Source organism: Homarus americanus, unplaced genomic scaffold, assembly GCF_018991925.1.
Source record: "Homarus americanus isolate GMGI-L3 unplaced genomic scaffold, GMGI_Hamer_2.0 scaffold32929, whole genome shotgun sequence".
NCBI lineage: Eukaryota > Metazoa > Arthropoda > Malacostraca > Decapoda > Nephropidae > Homarus > Homarus americanus.
Window position 1 is genome coordinate 2387190 of NW_024737097.1, and position 18485 is coordinate 2405674.

Consider the following 18485-nt stretch of genomic DNA (forward strand, 5'->3'; position numbering starts at 1 on the left):
TGGGAGGAGGCCACATACATGTGTGCAGGTGGAGGAGGTGAGAGACCACATGTAGCAGGTGAGGGAGGCCACACTTGCAGCAGGTAGAGGAAAACACTTTTGGGTAACAGGTGGAGGTGAGGCTACACAACATGCAGGCAGGTGTGGAGGTTGAGGCCACACATGTGTAGCAGGTGTGGAGGTATGACCACACAACATGTGTAGCAGGTGTAATGTGGTTATGCAACGTGTGTAGCAGGTGTGGAGGTGAGACCACACATGTGTAGAAGCTGTGCCAGTGAGGTCACATACCATGTGTAGCAGGTGTGGAGGTAGGTCCTCACATGTGTAGCAGGTGTGGAGGTGAGGCCACATAACATGTGTAGCAGGTGAGGAGGTGAGACCACATATGTGTAGCAGGTGTGATGGGAGCCACACTACATGTGCAGCAGGTGTAGTTAAGGCTACACATGTGTAGGGGTGGTGATGACACACATTTGTATCAGGTATGGTTAGGCCACACAGCATGTGTAGTAGGTGTGGTGAGGCCACACAACATGTGTAGCAGGTGTGGTGAGGCCACATAACATGTGTAGCAGGTGTGGTGAGACCACACAGCATGTGTAGTAGGTGTGGTGAGGCCACATAACATGTGTAGCAGGTGTGGTGAGGCCACATAACATGTGTAGCAGGTGTGGTGAGACCACACAGCATGTGTAGTAGGAGTGGAGGTGAGACCACTCAATATGTGTAGCAGGTGTGGTGAGACCACACAGCATGTGTAGCCGATGTTGAGGTGTGACGACACAACAGCAGTATATATTTAATACTGTACTGCACTGTGAGAGTTTGTGAAAGACAAATAAGTAAGAATATGAGAAAAACATTTTGTAATATAACTGAGATGTGTATGAGTTGAAGTCTGGAAAGGTCAACCAAGAAAATACTGTACTGTACAATGATACAATCTTTTAACATAAAGTATAAACAATATTCTTCTATGTATCAAAAATAGACAAATTTCTAAAAAACAATGATAATTAGAAGTTATGGTTGAGTAACTTTTTGACTGGTATAGGACAGAACACATTTACAATAAGAGAGCAAAGGTTGAGAAAGATTGTTGCATGACTATGAAGAGGTGGTCTTGTTGTTCCATGAGTCTGGCAACACTTAATGTTTGGCATTACATGTACACTGGTCAACAAATTTAAGCTTTTCATCTGGTTCAGAAACACAAATACTTGTACTGGACAGTATTTAGTAAATTTAAGTACAGTATGTTGAGTATGAATCTAAACTTAATTTTACTCTACCAGGTCTAATCCTTTTTATAGACAAATTGGAAACACCGTCTTACAAAATAAATATTGCATTTGTGTAAATTTCATAAGTAGAGTCTGAATGGATTTAGATAAGTACAACCATTGTGATACAACTGACTTAACTAAAACAAAGTCTTCCTGGATTTCTATTTGCATTCAATAAATGTATGATGCTGCAGCAGAGGTTTACAAATCTGAGCTCCCACAAAACTCTCTTTCTTCAACTTACTTTTACTTTTATCCTCTTCACCACTGATTGGCTCGTTAGCTGCTTGGGCAATTGGTCATGTCTCTGTTATGCACTGTTGGCAAGTACTGGGCATGCACTGGATCCTGAATGTATCTGAACCTGCTCCAGTGTTGGTCAAGTCTGGTCTTAAAAAAACTCACACTCGGTGACGTAACAACACTCTCTGGCAGGTTGTTCCAAGAGTTCACAACTCTCACACTGAAAAAGTTCCCCCTCACAGTTTCTGGACTTGTGGCTTCTTCAACCTTGAGCTGTGACCCCTTGTGGGGCGAGTGTCTGCCAGCTTCAGGTAAGGACACTTGACAAAGTAGTCCCCGTTGTAATGTTTATACACCTCAATTAGGTCCCTCCTTGCCTGTCTGTAGTATAAGGTAGGCAAGCATCACTCATGTTTGGGAATTTCTGCCTGAGGTACAGTACTTGAAACCTTCACCATCTTTAAGTAGTACATTAATAAGAATTTTCATTCAAACTTACTTGGTGCACAAACTGTGAGATCAAAAGTGATTCATGCTTGACCCTTTTCTTAGGAGAAATGTAATTCTCACGTGAAGCTCAGTCATTTCTCTGTCCTAAACACACGTGAAACAATTTTTTTTTGTAAAACCATCATTCATGCCCGTTAGTAGGCCTATGATTCCATATATGTTACATTGACTAAATTTGAGTAATACAGCCATATTCTCATAAGACTCTTTTAGATGAATTGAGCGAGCCTTTGGTAAGCTAGGTAACTGATTTCCATTTTTATATACAGGTTTTAAACAGGTTTTGGAGCTGTCAATAAAAAAAAAAAACTGTGCTTGGATGGATCAGACTTATGACCTAGCACATCTAAAAGACCATCACACCACAGCAATAAAATAATGAACTGCTCCACACTGAAGAACTTAATGAAACGCTATGTTTTTTGAAGAGAGAAACATGGTCATCCTTGCGCAGGAGATACCACTGCTGTAATTTTGAACTTCACAATTTTGTGACTAAGTCCGTCAGCTAAACAGCTCAATAGTATCTGTGTATATTCAATATCTTGACAAATAGATGTGATACAGTAAAATAAAGGGTAGACTTGTAATTAGCATGCTTCAATTAGTAAGAAACATCCAATATGATTCATGAACCAAAAACCTCATTGACCAGTGTTACTAAAAAGCACGCACGCACGCACGCACGCACGCACGCACGCACGCACGCACACACACACACACACACATATATATATTATATCTACAGTGTAAGTATTAGGGACTCATGAAACAATGTGGCCCTCAACAATTACACTGTGCTTGGTTATCAAAAAAGAATATACTATGTAGATGGGTAAGACGGCAGTAGTGAAACATTCAAATACCCTGTACTATGGCAACAACAATTACAATAGTGCTACTGTAAATTACATGACAGGAAAAGGTAACAAGAGTAGCAGTGGGTGAATAAATCAGTACAGTACACTACAGTATCTGCTTCTTTATGTCCAAAATACTACTACAGTACGTACAATAATATGCACAATATCATCACACTATTATACTCTTGTCTTTGTAGAGGTCAATACAAACTGAGTAATTCTACAGGAGATTTGTTTAAAAACAAATATTTATGGTAACAACAGTATTGTAAACCAGGCACAGTACTGCCTCACTAGCTCTTGACATGAAAAGAAGATTAGAGCAGTGAGATACACAGAGGTGTTCGTTAGTTAATCTAAAACGGTGTTTGTCTTCATACAGGACACACAGAACACACACAATGGGTATGGTTGCCTACATACCTCAGCCTTGCCCTACATGGAGATAAGATTGCATGCAAAGCAAATGCCTTGGCTTAATATTCAGATTCACATTTTATGTCATCCTGATGCTGATACAGTAATTACTCTGGGGCCACATTACTGAATGAGTCTAATTTATGGTTGCTTAGTTTAGCTTATTCTAAACAAAAATAAAAACAGGAAATAAAACATGTAGGAACTATACTCTTGGCATATATACAATACATTTCCTTAAAAGAAGAGTGCTAGCTATTTATGACAAAACACTGAATACAAAAACAGATCAAATAAAAATTTCTAATAAAAATTATGTGGATAATGTACAGTGAACCCTCACTTTACGCGGTTAATTCAACCCACGGCGGCCCGCGTAAAGTGAACAACATAACATATGGGATTAATTGAAATAGAGACCGGGCCGACCCCCAAACTCCACTTTTTCAGACACAATACCTATGTTGTAGTAAAAATAACTTCTTAATTTTATGATGGTATGCACACACAATTAATAATTAAGAGAAATATCAATAATATTAAGTTTTTTAACACTTACATTAGTAGAAAAGATGGCTGGGCACACGGGGATGGGGGTTGGTCTCCGAGGCAGAGGGCAGATTATTGGCCTCACCTGTATCACTTGTATCAATTGTATCACTATCCACCACAGAGGCTTGCAGGGCCTCTTTGTCAAACCCCTCTAAGTCCATATAAGTCCATATCCTCACTATAATTATCACTATCATTGACTTGGGCCGGCTGTGGTGGGTGGCGGGTGAAGAACTCGGTAATGTTTTGATGACTGGGCGACCTTGTGCGCACCCTGCTCGCGCCGCTTACACAACATGGCGAATGGCGGGAGAGATGGCGGGAGGTTTGGATCCAAAAATGGCACGGCTCGCCAGCTGCTCTCAGCGTAAAGGGGTACATGCACCGCGGAATGTGAGCATTCCGGTTTCGGCAGGGTACCGCGTAAACGTGGAAACGCGGAATGTGGGACTGCGTAAAGCGAGCGTTGACTGTATAGTTTTTTATAGGAAAAAAAGGCAGGTAATCATGACAATATTAGAAAACTTCTTCATGTGACAACCCAAAAGATCCGGCTTTCATCTAAGAAGAAGAAATGGTTGGTAGCAAGTTGTCTGTTTTATTCATAAAAAAATAATAATTCATAAGCATTATCAATAAGTGCTGTTACAAATAGAAATACAATTACTAGAAGTTATTCAAAATTTCCACAACATTAGTCATTTTATTACCAATGATATCAGTAAAGTGTTGTGACGGCACCGAGTGTGAGCTCTTTCAAGACCAGATTTGACCAGCACTGGAGCAGGTTCAGGTACATTCAGGAGCCGGTGCATGCCCAGTAATTGCCAACAGTGCATAACAGAGACGTGACCGATAGCCAAAGCGGCTGACGAGCCGATCAGTGGTGAAGAGGATAAAAGTAAAAGTAAAAAATAGTTTAAATTAATACTGTACAGTGGTAAAAGCAACCGAGATATACTTCATCGAGATAAAAATCATGTCATTGCTGGTTTGATATTGTTCCATCACTAACAACTTCAGTCAAACAGTAAAGTAATGTACAGTATTATAATTTCTTTGATATGGTTTGACTGGTCATTGGTCAGCAGTAAAACTGAGAACATTGTCTTAACTCCCACATGATCATGCTGTGTACTAAATGGCCCTATATAGACAATCTCACTTTCAAATATCACTCCAGCTAAAAATAATCAAAACTACAAACCAGCAAATCAAACTTTCTGAGAGTAAATTTATTGTAAAAAATGCTACAGTTCAAGTTCTTCAGGCCCTTAGTTTCTGAACCCCCTCTACCTGAGATTGATTTGATTGATTTATGGAATTTAGGCTCAAATCCAAGCACTGGAGCCAATTGGCCATTCAGTGATGTGCCCCTCTCTACCTGAGTAATACCTGGCTCAAACACTCAGGCTGGGCTATAGATTTCCCTGACAGATTAACTGTGAAATATTACCGACAATTAAGAAAATATGAGCAGCAGACTCCCTCAACCACCTGAGTCCTAACTTAACCTAACCAACCTCACCTAACTTACCCAAGAACTTGACCACACCATAGATGAAGAAGATAAAATTCACTAAATGTCACCTTTTAAATTTGTTTAATATATTTAGTAAATTGTTAAAATTGTATGTACGCTTCACATATTTGGCAACTTATGGAACAAATTTAAATATTAATCAACATCTTATTATTTGTTGGATCCTTATCACACATCCGCCATGAACAGTGAACTTAAACCAGATAATATATTATTTTTGAGGTTTGTTAAATTTGCATGTACTACTGTACAATATTACAGTATAACACTGCACCTTCTAGACCAGTACTGTACAGTATAAAAATGTTATCTTACAATTAATTTATCAAATGGAGTAAACTCCCTCACCTACGTAAAGATAATGTGAGGCAAGTTTCAAGTTACACAGTTGAAATACTGTACATTTAAAAATCTGACATTCTTAAATACCTGTACAGAACAGCATTCATAAACTCTGCTTTTATAAAAATCTCAAGTCTTATAATACTACATCCATATGTCAAATTACCATACAGTCAATCCAGCACACTGAACATTATCTACATCCCTGGATCTTCCCTCTTGCCAGAACTTGAAGGAAGCCACATGAAGAAACGTCCCCAAAAAGTCAATTGTCAAGCAATGCATGCAAGTTTAGTGAAGGATGCTGGTACAGTAAGCTCTTTAACATCTGGTGCAAAAACAACTGCAATTCTCAAGAAAATTAAATTTTTTAGAACCCTCTGTACATCACAGAACACTCTAGCTTAATGCCACTGTATATGTTAGTGGTAAACAGAGTCTGCAGATCTTCCCCAGGATTTGTAACATCTTATTTGAAAATAACTTGTATTTACAAGATCAAATACTGTTGTATAAGGTACAATCTGAAGTGATGGTTTTGAATAATAATGGAAAAATAATGTACTGTACACTCCTGCTATCTCAAAGGAATAAAGAGATCCTTCTTAACAATGCGTCAGACAGTAGACGTTTGTAAGGGACTAGGAAGTGGTGAAAAACAAAATGTTTTTCTCTGAGAGAAAACAATATTGGTTCAAGTATCAATGGCATAAAGACTGCATTATTTATCTGCTTTTGGGACTTTATTTTTTCTATATTGTATGCTGTAAGTAAATATGTGTTAATGTTAATTAGAAAAAAGAGACCTTTAAGGATTAACAGGGTGTCAAAATTACACAATTAAATACCTGTAATACAGTACAGTACAGTACTCTCAACAATCTACAACTTTATAAAAACTTGGCATAACCTTAGTCTTAATCCTGAGGATTGTGGATATTGAAGAGTTTACTGTACTTTATTATGTTCATACAAGCCAAGTGAGCATGGCAGTAACTCTGTAGGAATTGAGACATATGGGATATTAAGAAACCAAACAAGCCTCTATGTACAGTATTGTACAATATATCATGGAAAATAAAACTTTTTAACCAAAATTTATCTCTCCTTTGAGATTATCACAGAACACTGGAAACAAAGGTGAAAGTAAACCAGCATTTCAGTGTAAACATTCAGATCCACAACTGATGTTATTACCTGAGACCATACAACATGTTATTTGTGTAAAGTCTTGCAACTTTATTTTTTGTAAAGTTGAATGATTTATTTACACCTGGAATACTAAAATTTATAAAGCACTCTAACCAAATATTGCATCACACAGTTTATACAAACTGTTCTTCTTCTAGACTATCAAAGTTTTAAATGACATATTATTTTTAGTATAGTACAATAAATAAGAGTGAATTTGAATTCGAGAAAACTGAATAAAGTACAGGTTCGACCTTGCCAATCCGGGAAGCTTGTGACAGGTACAGATGATGATTTCGTGCCATTAATTAATCACCACACACTGCTTGCGGTCATATAGAAGTTCTTCTATCCACGCTAGGACATTTCGCCTAATTCCGTACCCTTCCAGTTTGATTTTCAGCCTTTCGTGGGATACACTGTCGAAAGCCTTGGCAAAATCTAGGTATATATTGTTGACATTACCACCCCGTTCCAGAATATGGGTCCAAATATCCAATACCTTGAGCATTTGTGTTAAGCAGGAGCGCCCTGCGTAAAACCGTGTTGGCAATCCTTTACAAGGTTGTTTCGTAGTAGATGTTCCATCGCGGCATCTCTGATAATACTTTCAAGTACTTTACATATTATGCTGGTCAGGCTCACCGGTCTATGGTTGTTCACGGAGTGACGATTGCCCTTCTTGAAGATAGGACTCACAAAAGCCACTTTCCAATCACTGGGGACCTTTTGTTCATCCAGGCATATACAAAACAGGATCTTCAGGGGCTCGGCAAGCTCGTAGCACAACTCTCTTAACACTGTGGGATACACCGTGTCAGGGCCGGGACTCTTATGGACCTTTAGCTTTGACAGTTTATTTCTAATACCCTCTTCTGTGAACATAATGTGGGTCAGTGCTATGTCGAACCGTCTGTCCTCAAACGCAGGAAGGTTAATTGTATCCTCCATTGTGAACACCGGGGAAAAGAAGCTGTTCGATGCCTCAGCTTTATCCTGGTCAGAATTTGCGTAGCTACCATCTTCAAGCCTCGGGTCTGATACTCCAACTCGCGTTTTTAATTTCAACTTTGCATAGCGGTAAAACGCCTTTGGGTTTGACTTGACCTCGCTTGCAACCAGTCTCTGGAACTCCTTTTCAGTCCTTCTACACTTTGCTTTTGCTTGGTTTCTGCCTCTTGCAAACATCCTCCTGTCCTGCTTATCGTTTGACCCAACCCACATGAATTTCTGGGTTTTCTTCTAAACTTTGTCGACCGCCGCGTGGTTCATGTGTAGGGATCCCCTCGTATTCCTAGAGGCACTGGGTTTGGTCTTGGGTATGTATTTAACAATCAAATGGGTCACTTTACTAGTTATGATATCCAGCGTAGTGTCTGCGTTCTTGTGCCTTAATGAGTCAGGCCAGTGGATACCCCTCATCTCTTCCCTGTTGTACTCTCAAAACTTTAGTGTTTCTGTGTGAAATGGCCCCTAAAAAACTGCCTAGTGTGAGTGCCAGTGATGCTAGTGGAGTGAAATGTAAAAGGCAGAAGTCAGTGATGACCCTGACAAAGAAAGTTTTATTATTAGATAAGTTGAAAAAGGGAACGAGTGCTGCTGTAGCAGTTCAGTTGTTTGGTATAGGTATACAGTAGTGCACTGAGGTAGTATAAGTTGCCATTTGCAGTTTTGCCAATTCGCGCCATTTCTTGGAACCTATCCCTCGCGAATGGTAAGGATCTACTGTACAAAAGAGGGAGTTAAAGTTTTTCGCTTATAAAATGTCACTGACTTGACTTAGCAGAATATATCTTGCATTTCTGGAATTCTTGTAAGATAGCGATTAATTTGAGTATAAATACTGTATCCCATAGTTTGCACTAAACATAAAAATTTGAGTGATTAGCAGGTTGTGATTATTGTACTGATTTTTCCATAACTACTATAGCATTACTGTTGACTTTTAGTAGTTGTGGAACATATTCTAATTTTTCCCATAAGATAAATTACCGTATATCTCGGCCTACAAGGCGACGGGGTGTATAAGACGGCCCCCAAAATTTCCATTTAAAAAGTAGCTTTTGAGCCCTATTCGCTGTATAAGACCGGTACCCCAAATGTGACACTTACCATTGGGAGCTTACTGACCCAGTAGTCCTTTACCAACCATCCCATTGACCAGTGCTGTTTACACATCCTTGGTTTTTTAAAATAAAGCCAATTCACTTCAAGTAATGGCATCAAACGTTACCGGTTGATGTAGTGTAAACACTAGTGACTCACTTAAAAGTTTGTTATTTAACTTGAACTAATGTCGGTGTCGAATACAATTGTTTCATTTACTTAAAATGGATTTACCGATTTATTTGTTTATTTATATCATACTGTAATATATTAAACACACTGGAAGTATTTTCTTTAATTTATAAGCTTGCTTCAGCGAGCTACAGTATTCTAATTCAATAGTGTTTCATTAGGATTTGAGTGAAAAAGATTACTGTACATACTTACTACATACATTTATTACACAAATATTTATATATATATATATATATATATATATATATATATATATATATATATATATATATATATATATATATATATATATATATATATATATATATATATATATATATATATATATCACAATATTTTATAATTGCAGTCATGTACTGAATATTCTATGTAAAAAATATAAATTTTAAATGAATTATTTCTAGTGTGGTCGACTTCCTACACAAAGACGGGCTATAAATAGCCGTCTTATCTCCCCTCTGTTCTGAGAGAGAAGGTCTTGGTAAATAACTTTTGTTTGTTTATTTTCATTGTTTGTCAAATTTATCATGTTGTATCAAAGTAATATTACTAAAAGTTTTAGGCAGCTACCAAACAGGGAGATTCTACTGCCTGGGAAGATATTGGAAGCATAATGTACAGTATTGTCTAATGGTAGACCCTACTTCCATATGGCATCACGAAAATTGTGACCAAGTCTTAGGTTGCTGATTTATCTTACTGCCTCATTTACACACAATTGCTGAGTTTCAATTGTTTCTCTTCCTTTGACAACACAACATACATACAATATAATGTTTCACCTTTGATCTTTTTTCCATTTATTTATGGTTGGTTATTTAAAATAATGCCAATTCACTTCAAGTATTGGCATCAAATTTTACCCGCTGTTGTACACTAGTGACTCACTTAAGCGTCAGTTATTTAACTGGAACTAATGTTGGTGTGAGTAAAATATTTCCATTTACTTGAAATAGATTTGCCGATTTATTTGTTTATTTATTTAGCTATAATATATTGTAATACATTAAACACACTGCAAGTATTTTCTTTAATTATATACTTGTTTCGCGAAAAAGGGAGGCTACCATTATACCTGGTAGGTGAAGTTGACCAGACATTTATGATCATTAAGGACCAAACTCCGAATCCATGACGTGACTTCTGTTAATCATTCTCATCCTAAATTTACCACTGTCGGTAGTTTCAAGAATTAACGCAGTCATTTACTGAATATTCTTTGTAAAAAAATTAATTTTAAATTAATTATTTATAGGAGATAAGTATTATGATCAGTAAATATACAGATATGCATTACTGACCACCTCCGAACACAAGGACGGCTAAAAATAGCCACAGGCGGTCACTGTCAAGGTCGCTTTCCCTTTCTCGTCACTGGCAAATGGGGGGGGGGGGTGATGATAGCAGCTGTGTTTATTACCGGGGTATATTGTTCTTTTACGGTATGTTAGACTGGTTTATAATACATTTTTATTATTTTAATATACCGGTAATCTTCATTTTAATCCAGCTTCCCAAATGTAAGTTTCAGTATAAAATAATTAGTGGTAGGACCTTGTGAGTGGTTTACCATGTTTCCATCACCACTCTTGACACGCTAAACCGCAAAATTTAAGAGGTAAGAATTTTATCTCTGGTGCTTAAGACGACCCCCTAACTTTGGGCTGATTTTTTTTTTGTTCAAATTCCGTCTTGTAGGCCGAGATATACGGTATTCATTATATGCACCCCGAACCACTAAGCTGCCGTTTTATCGGGTCCCGGATTAGTGGGATCCAACCTGTACTGTATTGAAAGAAAACTTAATCATTTAACTTACATAACATATATCGTACCTGTACTGTAACCAGTTCATGTGCCAGCAAAGTGTTAACAAGAGAAAAAATGAGCACACACCTTCGTTCATGGTCACTCATATAGCCACGGTCATAGAGATCACGACGACTCCCGTAGCTGTCATTGCGATCGCTGAAATAGCCGCTGTGGTCACGTTCATCACGAAGTGCTGCAGCGGGAAGGGACCGCTCTGACCCTCTCGTACTCGCTGGTAGTGTTCCATACTTATTGTTGAGGTTCCCTGCGGCAGAGATGCTGGTGAGTACAATGTCAGAAGAGAACAAAAATGAGGTAATGCTGCAGCTGCCACACTAGACCCTGGCACCCTGGTTGCTGCCTACCAGTCAACAGGTAAACAACACTGCCATGCCACTATGTGTACAGTAGCACCATAGTAAGACTGTAAGCCAAGTGGAAAAAGCTGCAGCATCACCTAAAGAGTCATATCCTGATGCAAGGCAATTCTGAACAAACATGCAAGGAATATATCTACTGCAAAATGCTATATTACCATGCAATAATCATATAATTCAATGTGGCAAACACACTTGGAAAACTGTATCAAATTTACTGTATAGATAATTAAAAAAAAATTTCCCTCTGACAAGAGGAAATTCTACATTGCCATAATTCCAACAGTATTTTTTATTGTCTATCTATATTAGCCTAAAATTAAGGAAGTTTTTTATATTGTACAAGGAACTACATTGGCAAATCAGACTTATTATTAGCAGATCATGCTTGAGTGTGGGGGGGATGGGTGATGAACACGAGCAGCCTCAGTGGGCCCTCCTTCATCATCTGTAGCTGTCAGCATTGAACCTCTGTCTTCAGGGTGCCACCATCTTCCTGTAATCTAACTAAGCTAACACCCTCACCCAACTACTCCTAGGAAAAGGCTCTATGAAAAATAAAGAAAAATAACAATAAAAAGTATGAAAATGTCCAGGAGTAGGAGTTTGGGAGCTTTAATTTAAGGGCAGGAGTAAGTAAAGGATGAAGAGGAATGGGTGAAGAGGAGTATAGCCAAATTTTCCAAAATTCATCAAGAAATATACTACTGTACTGAATTTTTTAGCACATTTTTGTCAACCAATAAAATGAAGGAGTTGGTATCATTACACATCTGTGCTGCATTTTCAAATCCCTTACCTTAAAATACAAACTTATCTAAACGCTTTATCTAAATTTAAATTATCTGGTTGACTCACCCTACTGACATCTACCTTATTGACCCAGTAAACTACTGTATTTAGTAAAGTCTGTTCACTCAAACTTTGCAACTGAGGCCTAAGGTCAGTTTGTAGCAAGGCATTTGATTGACTAGCAGATGGACACTGGAAAAGTCACTACAGTTCAATAATATTTAATCTATATTGTTGTTCTTTTATAATAATTTTCATACTAGCATAAGCAAAATTATCATATGAAATGCTTTGGTAACATAAATGTCTTGAAGAGAACAAGAAAAAGAATACAGTACAGTGATCCCTCGGTTAACGAGTGCCTCGGTTAACGAGATTTTGGTTAACGAGTTACCTTCCATAAGATTCTTAACTTCGGTTAACGAGTTTTTTACGAGCCGACCTTAACATGTTTTCGCTTGCATTTGGCGGTCCACCAGCTGTAGTATTAGTCCGCCAATACAGTAATCAGTTTTAGAGCTTAAATTCCTTACTATTTTAGTAAATATCAAGAAGTTTATACTAGTCAATAATTTTAAAAGTTTATAATTAAATTTGTTAGTCATTTTAACAATTATTGAACATAAATGAAGGTAAGGAAACTAGTTTCACGCGCTCGCCATCCAGCCTGTCAACACACCAAACAGGCGCCAGTCTCTCTGTCTTTTCAGTGGAGGTAACATCTTGCTTGAGACTCTCTTCAACTAAACGCTTTTTTTCTGTGTTTGCAAGCAAATTATTGGTCATTTTGAAATTTATTTTACATATTGACAATATATAATGCAGTGCAGTGTTGATTTAAAGAAAATAATCTTGAATTACACCAAGAGAACTAAAGTTTTATGGGTAAAATGGCTCCATGGGGTGACTTCTCTTCCACCCCAATGCCTTCTCTTCTCCCTTCTCCTCTACCCCCATTCTAATTCCCATCATCATCATCCAGGAGCCTTCTACATACACACCTCAAAGTAAGTGAACTTTTCTACCTTTTTTGTTGAATTTAAGCAATTTTCGGTGAGCTGGAACCAATTACCCAAAACACATTGAAACAATGGTTTCGGTTGACGAGTTTTTCAGTTAACGAGCAACCTGCTGGAACGGATTGTGCTCGTTAACCGAGGGACCACTGTATAACATTTCAGAGACATCCTCGACCATGCTGTGAGAAGTCACATAGCGAGGAGGATTTTATATCTCAGAACTTGTTCATCATTTTCATGTTCTCTTTAAGATATTTATGTTACCAGTGCTTTTCATATGATAATCTTGCTTCACCAAGTGCAGAAATTATAAGAAATTAACATGGAATGCACGTAGTTATTATCCCTTGAAGACTTAGAATGTAAATACAATAGATTAAATACTAAAGAACTATAGTGGCTTTCCTTGTGTCTGTCTAAAAGGCTATCTGCTGCCTTGCTACAAACTGACCCTAGGCCTCAGTTGCAAGGTTTGAGTGAACAAAGTATCATCCCTATTGCTTTCTAAAGCCACAGGATGTGTGTATTCACTTCAGAAAAATTACGAGTTCTATAATTAATAACATTCCTTCGATAAGAGACAAGAGAGCATCTTTATATGTTTATATCTATTTTCTTTATGAAACCTGAGTAAATACTGTACAGTACTGTATTCTTAAATTCACAAAATAAACCATGGAGTTTTGGCTACACATTTGAAGCAATTGTGAAGGTGTTTGAGAGCAGCCTGCACAAATAGTCTCCCATCAAAGACTTTTAGTTACCATTATAATTACAGCATTGTAACTTTATCATATCTCATCAATGGCTATATGACAACACAATGGCAAGAGCAATGAGAAGCATACCAAGTAATTTTCATTCTATATTTCTTTCATTATTTTCCTTAAATGTCCTTCCACTGAATACGAAAAAAGTAAAAAGTAGTTACAATAGCTGGATTCAAGACAGTGTTTTTAATTGGTTAGCATGACTTGGGACACATTTGCTAACCTAAAACTGTTTTACATACAGTCTATGAAGTCAGAAGATAATATGGCAGAGAACATTAAAAATCCTACCATGAATGATGGCTTCTTTAATACTGTACAATTAAATGTCACTTGCATAGGGCAATACAGTGGTCCCTCGGTTAACGAACGGTTGGTTAACGAAATTTTGGTAAACGAATTACCTTCCATAATAATCTTCAATTCGGTTAACGAACAAAAATTCGATTAACGAAATCCTTACGAACATCACTTTTTGTTGTGAGCATCAGCTGATCAGCTGATGGGCTAGTCTGCCAATTCAGTAATCTGTTCTATGTTTACATTCGTTTCCAGTGGAGTAAATATCAATAAAGTTGTGCTCTTTAATATTTTTGCATTTTTTATATTAAAATTATTAGTAATTTTAACATTTATATAACATATTGATAATATATGCAGTACAGGGAACTAGTTTTTTGTGCGCCCATCAGCCGCTTGACTCAGCCACCAGGCGTCAGTTTGGCTTTGAAAACAGGGGAGTGAACATCTATTTTGTTGGTGTATTTGAATAATTTTGCATTTTTCATTGAAATTATTGGCCATTCTGAAATTTAGTTAACATATTGATAATATATAAGCGCAGTGCAGTGTTGATTTAAAGAAAATAATCTTGAATTACACCTAGTGAACTTAAAATTTTACAAGTGAAATGACTGCATCAAGCATGGGTCCCCCTGAAAGGTGATTTCTCCTCCATCCCCACTTCCTTCTCTTCTCCCTTCTCCTCCACCCCCACTTCTAATTCCCATCATCATCATCATCAACCAGGAACCTTCTACATACACACCTCAAAGTAAGTGTACTTTACTGCAATTTTTTTTTTACTTTGTACTGTATGTACTTTTCGGTGAGCTGGAACCAATTCCCCAATATCCCATTGAAACAATGGATTCGGTTAACTAACGACCTTCTGGAACGAATTGTGTTGGTTAACCAAGGGACCACTGTACTGTACTGGTAATCACAAGATTTACTAAAAAAAAAAAAAATGAAGTCTTGAAGGCTAAAAGTCTGTCAACCATTTTCTTGCCTACCAGTACTGAAAATATAAACTCTGTTTACAATTATCAGAAAAACGAGTAATTAGCTCAATTTTCTTAGATTAGTTCAAAACTTACATGCTCATGAATCCTGTAGTAAATATTAAAACCATATCCAGCGACCTTGTCAATATTTACTTATTATGTCTACTTACTGGTATTTATACAGTACTTTTATTAAATCAATCACAGATGGAGGCATCAGGTCTGTATGTCTCTACAATATCTATGCAGTAATTAAGAATTCAATATTTCCACTAAACTTTTCGTCAAACTTCTAAAGCTATCATGCTACTACGACGTGAAAATCAGAATAAATAATACTGAGTGATAACACTTCTAACGCAGTCAAAACAAAGTCTCCGTGACCTATTATCACACGCCATGTTTGTGATCCTCCCTGACCATCAAACTTTCTAAGTTATAAAATCAACAACACAACCAATAAACCTTCATAGAAAAATTACAATGCAACTCTAACAGAAACCTCCAGAAATCCAAATGAATACAGTCATCTACTCTTGAGAGAATATATTCAAAAGGCTGAAGTTTTGGATTTAGTAATTAAAAAAAGTTATGGATGCATAAAAAACCCACTAATTTTTACAAAAATAATAGTCAAATGAGGTGGACATGTGTACAAAAGACAAGAAATTTCATCATAAGCATCATATACTGCACCAGAAGTGAGGACATTTCTACCTTTTTATGATAGAAACTTATTATTTCTCCTCCTCAGAAATGGTGCATAGTGTATGTACAATACCAAACAAATACTTTTACCTAACAGCCACCACAACCACAGGTGGACATTGTGGGGATGGAGGCTGATAAGAAGATACCTTAGAAAAAATATGATAAGGAAAGATAGCTCACGATAAATTATTACAAGGTTTTAAAAAAGAAACCATTGTCTATGTGTTCAGAGAAAGATGAGTATCAAATAATGGAGGGATATCTTTAGCCAGCACTGAGAGACTGCAGTACTGCACCTCACACTACTGGCAAGACACAAACAAGTGTAGTTCACAACCAGCCATATCAATGCTGTAGGACACTTAGAATTGTAAACAATGAGGAGGAAACTTTAGATTAACAGCATTCCCTATTCACTTCCTTCAGAAATGTTATTTAAAAAAATATTGCTTAAACCACAAGTTTTTTGGGGGTCTCCAGCAGCATGTAAGAACAGCCATGGATACATTCCCCTCAATTTATGTTAAACAATGATCTGCAATATCATAGCTTACAGTCTGTTCCAAGTTCTATGAGTTCACTATATTAATAATCTAACACTATCTTAATCTGTATTGTATTAATTACTGCAACCAATAAACAGATTTTGCACTAACATTTATCACTGGAATAATATAGTGTATGATATTTAATGGCATAAGTTTCATGATGGAAAAAATTAACAATCTCATATATTAAGTCACAAATGTGGACACAGTCAGTGAAGGATGTCAAGCACCTACAAAATCTGCCAATGTCCAGGTGATCTATTTCATTAATTTTTTTTACCAATAAATTACCATTGTACAGTACAGTACTGTACTGTACATACTAGCAGCTGTGAGAAGTCATCCTTTTAGCAACTCCCTCATTTCCCTTATGGTAAACTTTTGAAATTATATTCTAAAATTAGAATTATTTTCACTCTTTCAAGTCTTTACTTGCTTTAATATACAGTACACACACATGACTCTCCCTTCATTAGTTCTTACTCCCATAATAGATGTTGTCTGTAATGAATATAAGTACTGTACAGCAATATAAATGTATTACTGTACTGTACTGTATAATCAGAATTCTGAAGAAAATACCTATATTTTGTAGAGATCATAACCACTGTTAATTTATGGGCTGTTTACAAAAATAAAATAAAATAAATAAAATATATAGATACGGTATAAATCAAATTAAAATACTGTATCCCTAAAACTGGAAGATCAGGTCATGAAATTCCATGGTATGTATGACCAAGGAGATAAAACAAGATCTTTGGTATACAATTAATATCTCCATAAATTGGAATTCCTCTTAACTGAAACTGTCCAATAGCCAAAATTGAAATTTTCTCGAAATTTTCCAAAAAATTCTCGGTTTGGGAATGATTTTCTAAGGGGTGCATTTTCTGGAAAAATCCAAGAAAATTTTCCCAGTACAGTACCCGGAAAATTCTGGAACTTCTGGGGATAGGGGATTTTTTCCGAGTTTGAGAGATGAAAATCAGGCGCATTTTTGGGAAATTCTGAGAAAAATTTTCCATTACCAGGAAAAATTCCAGGGATGGGACCTTTTTTCCAGGTTTGAGAAATTAAATAATGCGTCATTCTGGAAAATTTTGGTACCTGGAAAAATTCCAGGGATAGGAATTTTTTTCTCAAGATTTGAGAGATGATGTACTGTACTATAATGCGCAGTTTCCGGAAATTCCGAGTAAATTTTCCTGGTGCCCGGTCAGGAAAATTCTGGGGATGGGGGATTTTTTTCCGGGTTTGTGAGGGTATTCTTGTCACCCGGAAATCTCTGATTCCCAGAAATGCTCTGCACCAATTGTTCCAGCTAACAGAGATATCTCTGTACTTTCAGTTAGCACATTTGAGTACAGCTTGTCAATGCCCAGGAAGTGTGCAATGCTAAGTTGCAGGTTGGTACAGGGTAATACCCATAAGGATAATGATTTGCTTCAATCTGAATTCTTAGCAATCTCACTAGTCAGTTGAACTGGGATTCAGACCCCAAAATGGTCACTGAAGCAGTGACCACTGAGGTTCCGTGTTTTGAGTCTGACTCTCAGGGATCATTACACAACCAGTCTGGATGTCATGCCCCAACACTTTCAGCTAATTTAACTCAAGGGAGGAAGAAGAGAATCCATGTTACTAGTTTCATCCTCTTAACCATTAAATTGGTTTTCATGCCCCAACACTTTCAGCTAATTTACATCTTTTCTCAAGGGAGGAAGAAGAGAATCCATGTTACTAGTTTCATCCTCTTAACCATTAAATTGGTTTTCATGCCTCAGTTCTCGATTTGAGGATCATCGGTTCTTGAGTGACTTAAAAGACCAAAATCAGCTCATGAAAGGAAGGAGAAGGTCATGTGTCAAAGAAATGTCGTGACTGCACCTCAAATTAGGAGACAATCCTAATAAGAA

At 37.0% G+C, this 18485-nt stretch overlaps 1 protein-coding gene across 1 annotated transcript in view; it reads right to left on the bottom strand.

Annotated features, from left to right (window-relative positions):
- Positions 1–18485, bottom strand: part of LOC121873359 — a 127850-nt gene that overhangs the window by 11127 nt on the left and 98238 nt on the right. Inside the window, exons 7-8 of the mRNA XM_042376910.1 lie at positions 11148–11328; positions 3329–3340 (exon numbers count right to left, since the gene is read on the bottom strand). Coding sequence (XP_042232844.1) covers positions 3329–3340; positions 11148–11328 — 193 coding nt within the window. The remainder of the gene's footprint in view (positions 1–3328; positions 3341–11147; positions 11329–18485) is intronic.